This window comes from Bidens hawaiensis, unplaced genomic scaffold, assembly GCF_021521415.1.
Source record: "Bidens hawaiensis isolate Kalapana, Puna unplaced genomic scaffold, B.hawaiensis_p1.1 tig00057717_1, whole genome shotgun sequence".
In the NCBI taxonomy this organism is placed as follows: domain Eukaryota; kingdom Viridiplantae; phylum Streptophyta; class Magnoliopsida; order Asterales; family Asteraceae; genus Bidens; species Bidens hawaiensis.
Window position 1 is genome coordinate 1 of NW_027500398.1, and position 13100 is coordinate 13100.

The 13100-nt window shown below is 34.4% G+C and overlaps 2 protein-coding genes across 2 annotated transcripts; one reads left to right on the plus strand and one right to left on the minus strand.

Moving 5' to 3' along the window:
• Positions 1-3705: 3705 nt before the first annotated feature.
• Positions 3706-6669, plus strand: LOC143601983 (laccase-2-like). Its single transcript, XM_077079242.1, has 6 exons — positions 3706-3845; positions 3951-4102; positions 4196-4440; positions 4528-4656; positions 5325-6290; positions 6373-6669. Exons 1-6 carry the CDS (start codon positions 3729-3731, stop codon positions 6501-6503), a joined length of 1740 nt encoding a protein of 579 aa, XP_076935357.1. The 5' UTR covers positions 3706-3728; the 3' UTR covers positions 6504-6669.
• Positions 6670-9425: 2756 nt separating this feature from the next.
• LOC143601982 (uncharacterized) lies at positions 9426-9980 on the minus strand. Its single transcript, XM_077079241.1, has one exon. The coding sequence runs from the start codon at positions 9978-9980 to the stop codon at positions 9426-9428; it is 555 nt and encodes a 184-aa protein (XP_076935356.1).
• Between the last annotated feature and the right edge of the window lie 3120 nt (positions 9981-13100).

The window sequence follows — 13100 nt, forward strand, 5'->3', positions numbered from 1 at the left end:
TAATATTTTTGGAAATATTGCCGTTGATTGTTATTGATATATATAACAGCAGTATCACTCAAGCATATATGATGATCTTTACTAGCACTAAGTCTTGGAGTTTGGTAATCATAAGTTCTTACTACGTAACACATGCACATATTAAAAGGGGCTTTCATTAGAGGGAGTCGGTTCAAGATGGAGATAGACTACTGTGTTGAGACTAGAGAGGGAGATGCTATCAACGTCTTCCGGGGAAGCGAAGTGTCGGAGAAGAAGATGCTATGAAAATAATAATTTTCTTTTCATTTATAGAAGAAACTATCATATAAGCATTTATTTATAATAAACTAGTTTAAAGCAACGGACAATTGATGAAAATTTTAAACTTTAACCATTAAGTGAAATGCATTCAATAAAATTATCATATATTGTTAATACAATTATAATTTATGTTAAAATTACAGAAATTACATATTTAAGATTACACAAATATGTTACAAATAGGTAAAACATTCCTTGTACACTAAATTTGTGATTGTATTGGTGGGTATACATTGTTTATCAAAAATCAGCATCTTTAGTTCATGGCTGCTTGTAACTCTTAATAAGGTAACATATAGGTTTTCTTATAACTCTTCTGTGTGACCAATAGGGTTCTTCAAGTAAATACCAACACTAGATAAATGATAATGTATCCATAAAACTAACAAAAAAAATATTCATGCACATAAAATATCATACCTTTTAATAAATTAATATGATGTCATTTGAGATCATCTGCTCATGTTTATCAAAAAAACAGATTATCTCAAAAACCAGATTACCTGTAGGCTGTTGATATAATCATCCTTAAAATCTTTGGAATTTATGATAAATTTGTTGGCATTAATATTCAGTGTATGACAAATTTTTAATTGCTTTTATATTTTACAATTAACAATTGTATAATCAAGCAACATATAAAACTATAAAAACTATAACAAAAGGCTTTGTTTCATTTCATATGAAATGTAATTGTCAGGAAAATGACAAAAACATACTAACCTTAAAGCCATGTTCAAATAACAGTGAGTTAGCAGGATATTATAAAATTTAAAGTTGCATAAAGTGAAGGTAGAAATTCTTAAATTAGAAATTCTTAAATTTGAATACTAATCCCGTTTTATTAGTTAATATTATGGGAAATTGTTGGAATATTTAATTAATTGATATATATATTTTAACAACTTATAGAAAACAAAAAAAAGAAGCAAAAATTTCGGATTTTATGTAAGAATGGTAAATGACTTTTAACTAGATTAACTATTTCTTTTAAATTAATGTGAAAATGAAATATTCCTTGAAATTGTAACGAGGAACATGATTAAGTTACATATAATAAAAAATAAAAAATAGAAATAATAAATATTTCTAATTTTCTATTAAGTTACATTATAATAATTATGAATTTTAATAAATTTTTATAACATATTTTAATAATAAATACTATGACTGTAATTTTTTTTAAATTCTGTATATAGCTTTTTTATTTTGATATAAACTATAATAAACACTTTAATTATGTACTAACCAACATGTAACACTAACTTAAACCCAATTCATTGTATTTGTATAAAAATAAAATTAATAAGTTAATATGATATTGAAATTATGTAAATAACTAATGAAATGCTAGCCTTTTATTAGAGTAGGTAGATTCTCCATGTTTGCAATATTTATACAAAATATTTAGAGAAAATTTTAAAAAACACACATTTTCTTGAGTTCAAATGATATGAGAAAGTATTAAATCCAAATTTGAAACCAATCTTATATAAAAAAATTATGCACGGTTGGTCGAATCCCAGTTTAAAAACAATTTGTAGTTTACCAAACAAATTCAAATTTTTCGACAATGATACACCATTATTTTCTTATTTGCAATTACCCGTAACTTTAAAATTTTATTCTAATAGACATGCAACTTCAATTTTTATATTTCATTATTTTCTTATTTCACCATTAATGTTAATAAATGAATCGGTTAGGATTTACATTAATAAAAATATTGAATTCATTAATTGAAATGGCTTAAAAGATAAGGACTGTATATTAAAATTGGTTGAAAATAAATGTAAGAAGGTCTATGAGATTGACAAGCAACAAAAATGGTAATCTTTTCATTAGAGTAGATAGATTATTTGCAATTACCCGTAACTTTAAAATTTTATTATAACATACCTGTAACTTCAATTTTTATATTTACTTATTTTCTTATTTCACCATTAATGTTAATTAATGAATCGATTATGATTTACATCAATAAAAATATTGAATTCATTTATTGAAATGACTTAAAAGATAAGGACCATATGTTAAAATCGGTTGAAAAAAATATGAGGATGACTATGAGATTGACAAGTGGCAAAAGTGGTAGTTTTTTTTATTATAATAGATGGATTACAGAATATTCTTACTTAGGCCAATAGTAAATCCCTTAACCAAATCTCTATATTTGTTATATGTATCTATATATTATATATAATACATCAGATACGAGCAAATTAAGACATCTTCCTTTTAAGGTTACAAATCAATTAGCACAAGGTACCCTTCAATGCATTTAGGATAAGGGTAAACTTGTACAATAAAAAAGTCAAATACACTTAAATTCAGTTATTATATAATAGTTCAACATTTGCCTCTTCATTTTGCTCAACTTTAGTAAATTTAAAAATAGCTACAACTATGATCTTGATCTTTCACTCATACGTGATTTTTTTTCACTTTTAATACAACCCCCCCCCCCCCCCCAAATGATTTCTAAACATTAAGAATTTTTCATACGCTATTTTTTTTTTTAAATTACATCATAAAAACGAGCATATGTTTCTCTTTAATTTGAGTATGATATTGTTATAGTTTTTTTCAGTTGAAATTTACGTATGGTTGTTTGCAGTATGCTTTTGATGGTTTTTAAATTAAACAATGAACCAAACTGTTAGTAGTGGCTTTTTGTCGTCAAAAACCGAAACCGAACATTTGAAAATTGAAAATGACTAAGCAAAAGTTAATGAAAAAAAAATCAACCGTGAAATCAAACCATTAACCGGTTTGAACGGTTTTACGGTTTCAAATCGAACAACAAACACCCATAAATTTGTTACATGATTACCAAGGTACGTGTTTCCCGCTGCATCGCATGCGCAGATGTCTAATATTAGATTATGTATGAAAATAGAAAACTATTAACCTTAAACTATTCAATCATTCATTTATGATGTGTACTCAATTGGAACAAGAATTCAACAAAAATGGCTAAGAAGGTTGAAATGATAAAGGTCAGTTGTGGGAATCTCTTTCATCGAGTACTAAACCCATTATTATGTTTAAAGACTTACTTAGATTTCATAGTACATAACTTTATTCTTCATCCAACAGAGACAAGAAAGGGTACCAATTAAACATGCTACTATTTACTAAAGTGGATAATGTTGGAAAAATGAAATGCAAGTATATATACTTGGATGAGTTAACAACATAAATTAGTCAAAATTTAATTTTAAAAAATGACTTACAACATAAATTAGTCAAAATTTAATTTTAAAAAATGACTTTGACATTTGATCTTCTTGCTCCACCATGCAGTAGGTGGATGTCTTTTTTCCCGTGCATTGAAAACTTGTACCCAGCCACCTGTAGCTTTATATTTCATGCCTATATAAACCCTCCCACTAAAATGTTTCTTCATCTTTGCATATTTGACCATGGTGATGTCTTATCTTCCTTCATGTTTCTTTGGAGCTTTACTCTTCGTTACATTCTTTGGAAACTTGTACCCTGGAGTGGCATTAGCAGGCGTTACAAGGCACTATATGTTTAACGTGAGCACCTTTTTACTAATAGTTGATACATATGTTTATTTAGTACTTTTAATGCATCTTAGATGATCATCACCAAAAGAATACTTAATGTAATTCTGGTTTTAGATACGGTTGAAAAATGTGACAAGATTGTGTGGGACAAAAAGCATAATAGCCGTTAACGGAAAATTCCCCGGGCCTCGGGTTCTTGCTAGGGAGGGGGACCGTGTAGTCATAAAAGTGGTCAACCGTGTTTCCAACAATATCACAATACATTGGTATGCTTTATTAATTTATATACAAACACAAATGCTCACTTATGTTTTCGGTTACTTTATATTGATTGTTGATTGATGACGGGTTACGGCTAGGCATGGAATTAGGCAACTTCAAAGTGGATGGGCTGACGGGCCGGCTTACATCACACAATGTCCCATTCAAACAGGCCAATCATACGTTTACAACTTCACCATCACGGGCCAAAGAGGAACGTTATGGTACCATGCCCATATCTCGTGGATTAGGGCAACGCTATACGGGCCAATCATCATTCTGCCTAAACATAATGAATCATATCCGTTTGTCAAACCATACAAGGAAGTCCCAATCATGTTTGGTAAATTAGAGACTTAAATATATTTATATTATTGCAATATGTTGTGTTTGTATGGGTAAGGCTGCTAATCCTGGCATTGTATTATAGGTGAGTGGTGGAAGGCTAATACTGAGACTGTGATTAACCAGGCCATTCAAACCGGGGCTGGGCCCAACAGTTCGGACACTTTTACTATTAATGGGCTCCCTGGCCCTTCATTAAATTGTTCTGCAAATGGTACTTTCTACTAAAAAAACGTGACAAAAAGAGAAATTTTTTGACAATAAAACTCTCACTAATTGCAATCGATTAGCGCAAATGCGCCTCTAAAGATGTTTTTGATGTCACTAATTAAGTATGTTTTGTAGTATTCATGGTTGCATATGTGTCAATTTGGATTCATTTTCTCATACCCAGTATTAAACCCAAATTCACAGTCTAATGAACATGTTCCATTGGTTCAATCGCAATGATTGGACTGTTAACCGGTCAACCGTCCTCTTTTGACTTGATGGTTTCACCGGAAACCATGGACCAGATCAACCAAACTTGGTTCAAGAAATTTCTTGCCTCTTTTTTGTTTATAGAGTTGAAAACAGAAAAAATTTTAATTCTCTGTAAAGTGAAAACGTGAAATGTTTAATAAAAACGTGAAACGTTTAATAAAAAGAAAATGAGATTAATTTTTTTAGCAATGCATCTAAAGATAAAAGTGAGTTAGATATGTGAATCGCAAGTTGTGACCTATGTTAGGTATTACAACGGTATTTACCTACTCATCCCAACTACCCATATCTACTTGACTTTATAACACTAACACAAGCAAACCTTTTAAACATTCAATTTTATATTTACGTTCAATTTGAGTATTATATCTAACAATTTAAATATGATCATTCATGTAGAAACGTATAGTTTAAAGGTGAAGCCCGGGAAGACATATCTCCTCCGATTAATCAATGCTGCACTCAACGACGAGCTTTTCTTCAAAATCACAAATCATACATTCACGATTGTCGACGCAGACGCAAGCTACGTGAAGCCATTCGAAACCGACACAATATTCATTGCACCGGGCCAAACCCATAACGTTCTTCTCAAAACCAAAAACCTCACCTCCAACACCAAGTTCTTAATGGCCGCTAGACCATATTCAACCGCAGCCGCAGGGACGTTTGACAACACCACTGTCATCGGACTTCTCGAATACCACGTGGATAATATTACCTCCAACTCATCCATTAACACTCTCCCGGTCCCACCACTCCCACCAATCAACGCAACCACGTACATTGCCAACTGGACCAACCAACAGCGTAGTTTAGGTAACTCCAAGTTTCCCGCAAACGTTCCACAAACCATCCAAAGACGGTTTTTCTTCACGGTCGGTCTAGGAACCAACCCATGTCCGAAAAACCAAACATGCCAAGGACCAACCAATGCCACCAAATTCTTGGCCAGTGTGAATAACATTTCATTTATTATGCCTACAACTGCGTTACTTCAAGCTTATTATTTTCGACGTGGGAACGGGGTTTACACCACCGATTTCCCCAACAACCCGCTAATTCAGTTCAATTACACAGGTACCCCACCAAACAACACACAGGTGACTAACGGCACCAAATTGGTGGTTCTGCCGTTCAACACCACCGTGGAGTTAGTGTTGCAAGGAACCAGTATTCTCGGAGCCGAAAACCATCCTTTCCATCTACACGGTTATAATTTTTACGCCGTCGGCCAAGGCTCCGGGAACTTTAACTCGACTACTGACCCACCTAACTTCAACCTGGTGGACCCTGTTGAAAGGAACACCGTCGGTGTGCCGTCCGGTGGGTGGGTTGCAATCCGGTTTCGAGCTGATAATCCAGGTAAAATTTAACACCTAATTCATCGACAACCTGCCATAAAAATGCAACGTACTGATATTGTATATTAACTACTATGCTATAGGAATATGGTTCATGCATTGCCATATAGAGATACACATTACGTGGGGATTAAGGATGGCGTGGCTGGTGATGGACGGGAAGCTTTCTAGTCAGAGGCTGCTACCACCACCGGCAGATCTTCCAAAATGTTGACGTTAACTCCGGCGGTTACAAATTCGATTTTGGATTTAATTTATGTACCACACGAGTGCCGAAAATGTATTTCTCAATGGTTTTTCTCAGGGTTTTAATTATTTTATATCTTTTGTACTTCATATTTCAATCTAAGTAAAAGAATAATGTGTTTTCCATTCTGAATTGACTCTGTAAATCTTCTGCATTTCATTTATTAGTTATGTGTGAACTTATATATACGAATTAACATTTACAATTGTTTTTATCAAAATATTAATTAGGAAAGAATAGTTTTATACTTTATTACGCTTGGATAGTGAAAATGGGTGAAATCCTCTAGACCCATCGGCGTTCAAACCATATAAGGACTTCTGAAGCTTAAGAACTTGATGATTTGGAAGCTCCATACCAGACAGTGGTAGCATATAAATGTCTTCATCCAAATCCCCATGAAGAAAAGCGCTATTTACATCAAGCTGAAAAAGAGGCCAACTTCGTTTGGTAGCCACAGCAACGAGACTTCGAATGGTGGTCATCTTAATAACAGGAGAAAAAGTCTCATTATAATCAATCACTTCCTTTTGAGTATCTTCTTTGACCACCAAACATGCTTTACAGCGTTCAACAGTGCCATCTGCTTGGTGTTTAATTTTAAACACCCATTTGCTCTTAATAGCCTTCTTTCCAGGAGGAAGATCAACAACAGCCCAAGTATTAGTATTCTCAAGAGCCTGAAACTCTGCTTTCATGGCATCTTTCCATGCAGGAATAGTTGCAGCTTCTTTGTATGAAGTTGGCTCATGTAATTCAGAGAAGCTGTGGTGAGAGTTTGACTGGAAGGAAGGAGTTGAGAAGAAGAACAAGACACACAAGAGGAGCATGAATTAGTGACAGTGTGAAAGCAATGGTGAGAATAATTAGAATGATTACAGACATAATCATTCAAATAAGGAGGAATAGAAATTCTGGAAGACCTTCTAATGGGTGGATCATTAGAAGGAGGAGCATGAATATCGGAAGTAGCAGAAGAATTAGGAATGGAATCGGGAATTGAATTAGAAGCGAAAGTAGAGGAAGAATCATCAAATAATTGATTGATGATATCAATAGATGGAAAAATAAAGCTTTCTTTGGAGTTTGTGATTGAAGGGAATAAAACTTCAAAGAAAACGATATTTCTTGATATGATGATCTTATTTTGTCAAGATCATATAAACGATAAGCCTTTTTACCAAGAGGATATCCCAGAAAAATACAAGGAATAACCCGTGGTTTGAATTTGTCTCTTCCTTGACTCAAAGTAGAAGCGTAAGTAAGGCAACCAAAAGACTTCATGTGAACATAGGAAGGAAGTTTTCCTGTAAAAACCTCATATGGGGTTTTATTGTTAAGGATCTCAGTGGGGAATCGATTGATTAAATGTGTAGCTGTTAAAACACAGTCACCCCAAAACTGAACAGAAAGTTTAGATTGAAACATTAAGGCTCTCGATGTTTCAAGCAAATGTTTATGCTTTCGTTCAACAACACCATTTTGTTGAGGAACAGCAACACAAGTTGTTTGATGAATAATGCCTTTACTTAATAAGTAAGCACGTTGAACTAGTCTAGTCCCTAGTTCAAAAGCATTATCAGATCAAATGCATTTAACAGTCGTGCCAAATTGATTGCTAACCATTTCAATGAAAGATTGAAGAATAGGAAAAGTATTTCTTTTAGTGGAAAGCAAATGTGTCCAAGTTCTGCTATAATCATCCACAATGGTTAAAAAATATCTGAAGCCATTATAAGTAGCTGTATGATAAGGCCCCCAAATATCAATATGAATTAGCTCAAAAATTTTGCTTGTAGATGTAAAGCTAATAGGAAAAGGCAATTTATGTTGTCTTGCCTTAGGACAAATATCACAATGCTCGATAAACTTGAAAGATGAATTAGAAATGAAAGATAATTGTTTCAATTTGTAACCTGGCAAATGTCCTAGACAATTATGCCAAGTTTCAACGGCTATAGCAGAGTTACAAGATTTATTGAAAAGAAAAGAATTAGTAGCAAAAGTCTTAGTGGCTTCAAGAAGATAAAGACCATTGAGCATTTCACCAAGAACCAGATGGCTCTTCAGAAAAGGGCCATGTAAAACACAATTGGGTTTAGAGAAAAGAACAGTACCATCAGTATCAGAACATACTCTTGAAACAGAAAGAAGATTATTTTTAAAAGGCGGTACCAAAAGAACTTTGGACAAAGAAAGTTTATCAGTTAAAGGAACAATCCCATACTGATGAACAGTAACACTGGTGCCATCAGGAAGAGTGATGAAAATTGGATTTTGTAAAAAGGAAACACTTGAAAACAAATTTTGATCATGACACATATGATCATTTGCACCAGTGTCAATGATCCATTTCGAAGAAGATTTAAAAGAATTACAAGACATGATACCTCAAAAAGAGTCATGATTAATGATTGTAGCGTTGTTAGCAGCAAAAGTATTATAAGTTCCAGGTTGGAGTTTGTTTTGCTGCAACAAAACCATCAAGTCATGATACCATTGTTGAGTGATTCCTTGCTGATCAGAATGTTTTTGATCACTTTGTCCTTGTTCTTTAGCAAGAGTAGCAAATTTCTTTCCTGTGACAAATTTATAGTCATTCGGAAAACCAATCAACTTGTAACACTTGTTTACTGAATGCCCATTCGTCTTACAATGAGTACACACCAAAGTTCTTCTATTTTCTCCAGTTCCACCACTGACTGGCCCTCCAGTATTAACAAGCATAGAAGTAGAAGATGTGGTGAAATCAATGGTGGTGGTGTGAATTTCTCTTTGTTTTTCATCTTGAATCAATATCCCATATGCATGATCGATAGAGGGGAAAGGCTGCATCATCAGAATATTACTTCTGATCATATCATAGCTTGGAATTAAGCCAACAAGAAACTAAATTAGCCTTTGATCCTCCACATGTTTGGCAAAGGTATGAGCAGCCCCACACGTGCAAGAAGGAATGGAATTAACAATATTCAATTCATCCCAATTTGATTTCATTTTTGAGAAATAAGTAGCAATGTCACTATTTCCTTGGGAGATTTGGCAGAGATTCTTATGAAGTTGATAAACTCTAGCACCGTTAGCTTGGCCATATCTAGAGTTGAGCTCATTCCATAAACTTTGAGCTGTTTCGGCATACAAAACACTATCACAAATGTCGTGATTAAGAGTGTTGAGAATCCAAGAAATAACCATATCATTGCATCGCTGCCAATTTGAAAGATACGGTTGAGTAGTAGGCATGGTGACGGTGTTATTAATGAAGCCTATATTGTTCTTTGCCGAAAGAGCAATAGTCATTGCTCGTTTCCAGGCTCCAAAACCATTGCAGTCAAAGAATTTTGAGACTAGAATCATGCCTGGGTCATCAGATGCATGAAGGTAAAGAGGATTAGATGAATCAATTATGAGGTTTTGAGCAAAGGAAGTATTAGGGACTTCCATTTAGAAAAAAAAAACAGAAAAACGAACAAAGAACGAGAAGAAAAAAGACTTATGCGCTGAGTATCAAGACAAAAGAGACTTATGCGCCGTATAACTGACGTGGGCTGTAGCGGTCTACTAAAAAACGATTAATTAAAGACTTAAATACCTATAAACTAGTACGGGTAAGTAAGGTCGTCTCCAAAGGAACTCAAGGAAAGTGCTAATTTAATATTACTTAATTAATTATTTAAACTAAGGCGGACAGACGATGTCAAGCAGTTTTTGAAAAAGATTAATTAATACTAAACAATTACTTAGAAAGGTTTGTAAACAATATTAAGAAAAGTATTCACTCTAGGTTCGGGTAATGTGACATCTAACTTAATTAAAGATTCAACTGACTTGATTGCGCAGTAATTGCTAGACCTAATAGTTTGATTGTGATGACAAACGATACCCAAATCGAATTGTTGACACAATTGAAATTAATCTACTCAATTACCAATTTATGTTATGAAAACCAATTAATTTGCAAAGACCGATGATTACTAGTTCAATGACACAAGAGCTAACCCTAAATGTTGATGAACACAACCAAACAAGTGATGCAACAAGTAATAATCAATGACATAATTTGTTTAAACAATCAAAGCAATAAACAAGCAAGATCAAAGCATAAACTCAATCAAACTCTTAATCCTTAAGCATATTGAATCTGATCAGAAGTTAAGATACACAAACCCTAGCCTAGAATGAACAGGGGAACTTAGCCGAGCATTGACATATCGATTAAAACACTTATCTTGATAAACATACGATCAATGATGGAACCGGAAGCTTCGGGATGGCTGAAAGTCGTCTTAGAACACCTCTTCTACCTCTGGAAGTCGTAATAATCCGAATGGTGAGGTTAATGGGTTTTTATAAGGCAAAACGTAGATTTTTTCGATTTTAGGTCGGTTCGCGTCGCGCGAATGACAAAATAGTCGGGCTCTGGAATTGCAACTTCGCATCGTGCGAAGTTGTCTGGCCTGCATCTTCGCGTCGCGCGAAGATGTAAAATCTCGAAAAACTTTATTTTCTTCTTTCTACTACATCGTGATGTGTGCACGTTCAATCTCTCACTTCTAAATCTTCATTCCAAGCCCGTAAATATCCTCGATAAGCTCCATAACTTCCAAGTTCCTGAAAACGCAAAACAACGTTTGAAGTACCAATGTTCATTCATTTATTAAACTAAAATTAACTAATTAATACATAAGATTAACTAACTTTTACCCAACCATCAATAACATATGCGGCGCATATGTTGGATATATAGACATATGCGGGAATGAGATACGCGCTAGACTTATGCGGCGCATATGTCTAAGACATATGCGTTGGAATGAATAGAAACAAATATTGACATTTTGGATTGGATTTTGAGGATGAAAGTTTGTAGGGTTTAACACGAAAGTATAAGGAACAATCGTGTAAGACCCCGAATCTCGGGAACCCTACAGTTGGTAATCATATCCAAAATTCACAAAAATAAAAAAAAAACAAATGCGAGTTCATTTTATTAAAACCATTTTAGAGTATTAAACAGCGAAATTTACTAAGTATCAAAATTCCCAAAACCGGGGAAAAGATTCCAAACAATAAGCAGCGGAAAAAGGTTAAGTATCCAAAGAAAAATCCCAAACCCGGGTACAAGTGCCCAAAAAAAAAATTAAATGTAAATAAAATGTCTGTTTTATTTGAAACCCTCGACCAGAAATGCCTTCAACTGTCCGAGTAGCCTCCAGCACGACCAAGCGATCATCTCTAGTCCTTAACCTGAAAATCAATCTAACATACACACAAAGTCAGCTTGAGCTGAGTGAGTTCAAGTTTTCAATAAGCAATATTCATTAAAAAATTTAATTTCATAAGTATAAAATGTAGGAGAAAATCATAAGTAAATAAATATATAACTTTCCTTGGTCAAATCATAAGTAAATAAAATAATAAATAATTTTTCTTGGTCAAACACGCAACACGGGCCTCCTCACCCCGGGTCTTCCCAAAGTAATATATTTGACCGGTCGTGGTTTAACAAAATTAAAATCATGCAACACGAGCTTCCTCACCCCGGGTTATCCCCAAGTAATATATTTCACTGGGTCACGGTTTAACAAACCTAAACACGTGATACAGGCCTCCTCACCCCGGGTCTTCCCCAAGTAATATATTTGACCCGACCACGGTTTGGCAGAACGGCGGGCCTCCTCACCCCAAGTCACGAGACCCGAAGTCAAGGACTCAAGTAATATATTTGACCCGCCGGGACATAAACGTGCAACACGGGCCTCCTCACCCCGGGTCTTCCCCAAGTAATATATTTGACCCGATCACAGTTTACCAACACATACACATCCACATACACACTTACAAACATCTAAATCAATTAACCAACGAAGCCATATCATCGAGTATAATCCATAATTAATGGATAACCAAGAAATTACTATTGAGCCTATTAGCATCCTAGAGCCTAGACCATAAGTAATACGAATAACCTTAAGGTATATATGACCATAAACAAGTCTAACATATCCTGAGGCATATAATATAATTCACACATGTTTTCATAAAGGTACAACCACAAACAAGATTATACAATATCAACCCAATAGTTTAAACGAATAAAATTGGCTAAAATCATATAATGTGTGTATGCTAGCCCAAAACGTAAAAAGGTAAAAAGGGGCATCATGAACTCACCTGACACAAGGCATAAAATCACCACGAGCTAGAGAACCCCTAAGTATTCCCACAACTCACACGCCTGTCGGATTATACACAATAGTTACTAACGATACCGAATGAACTCGTTTATCCTACGAGGTGTTCTAACATGGTTTGAGTTACCTAAGCCTCGTCGTCACCAATTTCAATTACAACAGCCCCTGGGCCTTATATTTACCGAAACCACCCTTAGATAAACCCGGAAATAGGGAATTCCCAAATTACCCCCGGAAGTTGCTAGATGGGACGAATATGCATGTTTACGAGTTGCTTATGCACTTAGCAACGAACTCAGCCCCGTGTGGACTAAATTAAGTATAATTACAGCCAAAAAGTCAACACGAAACTACACGAGTTGAATGGGTC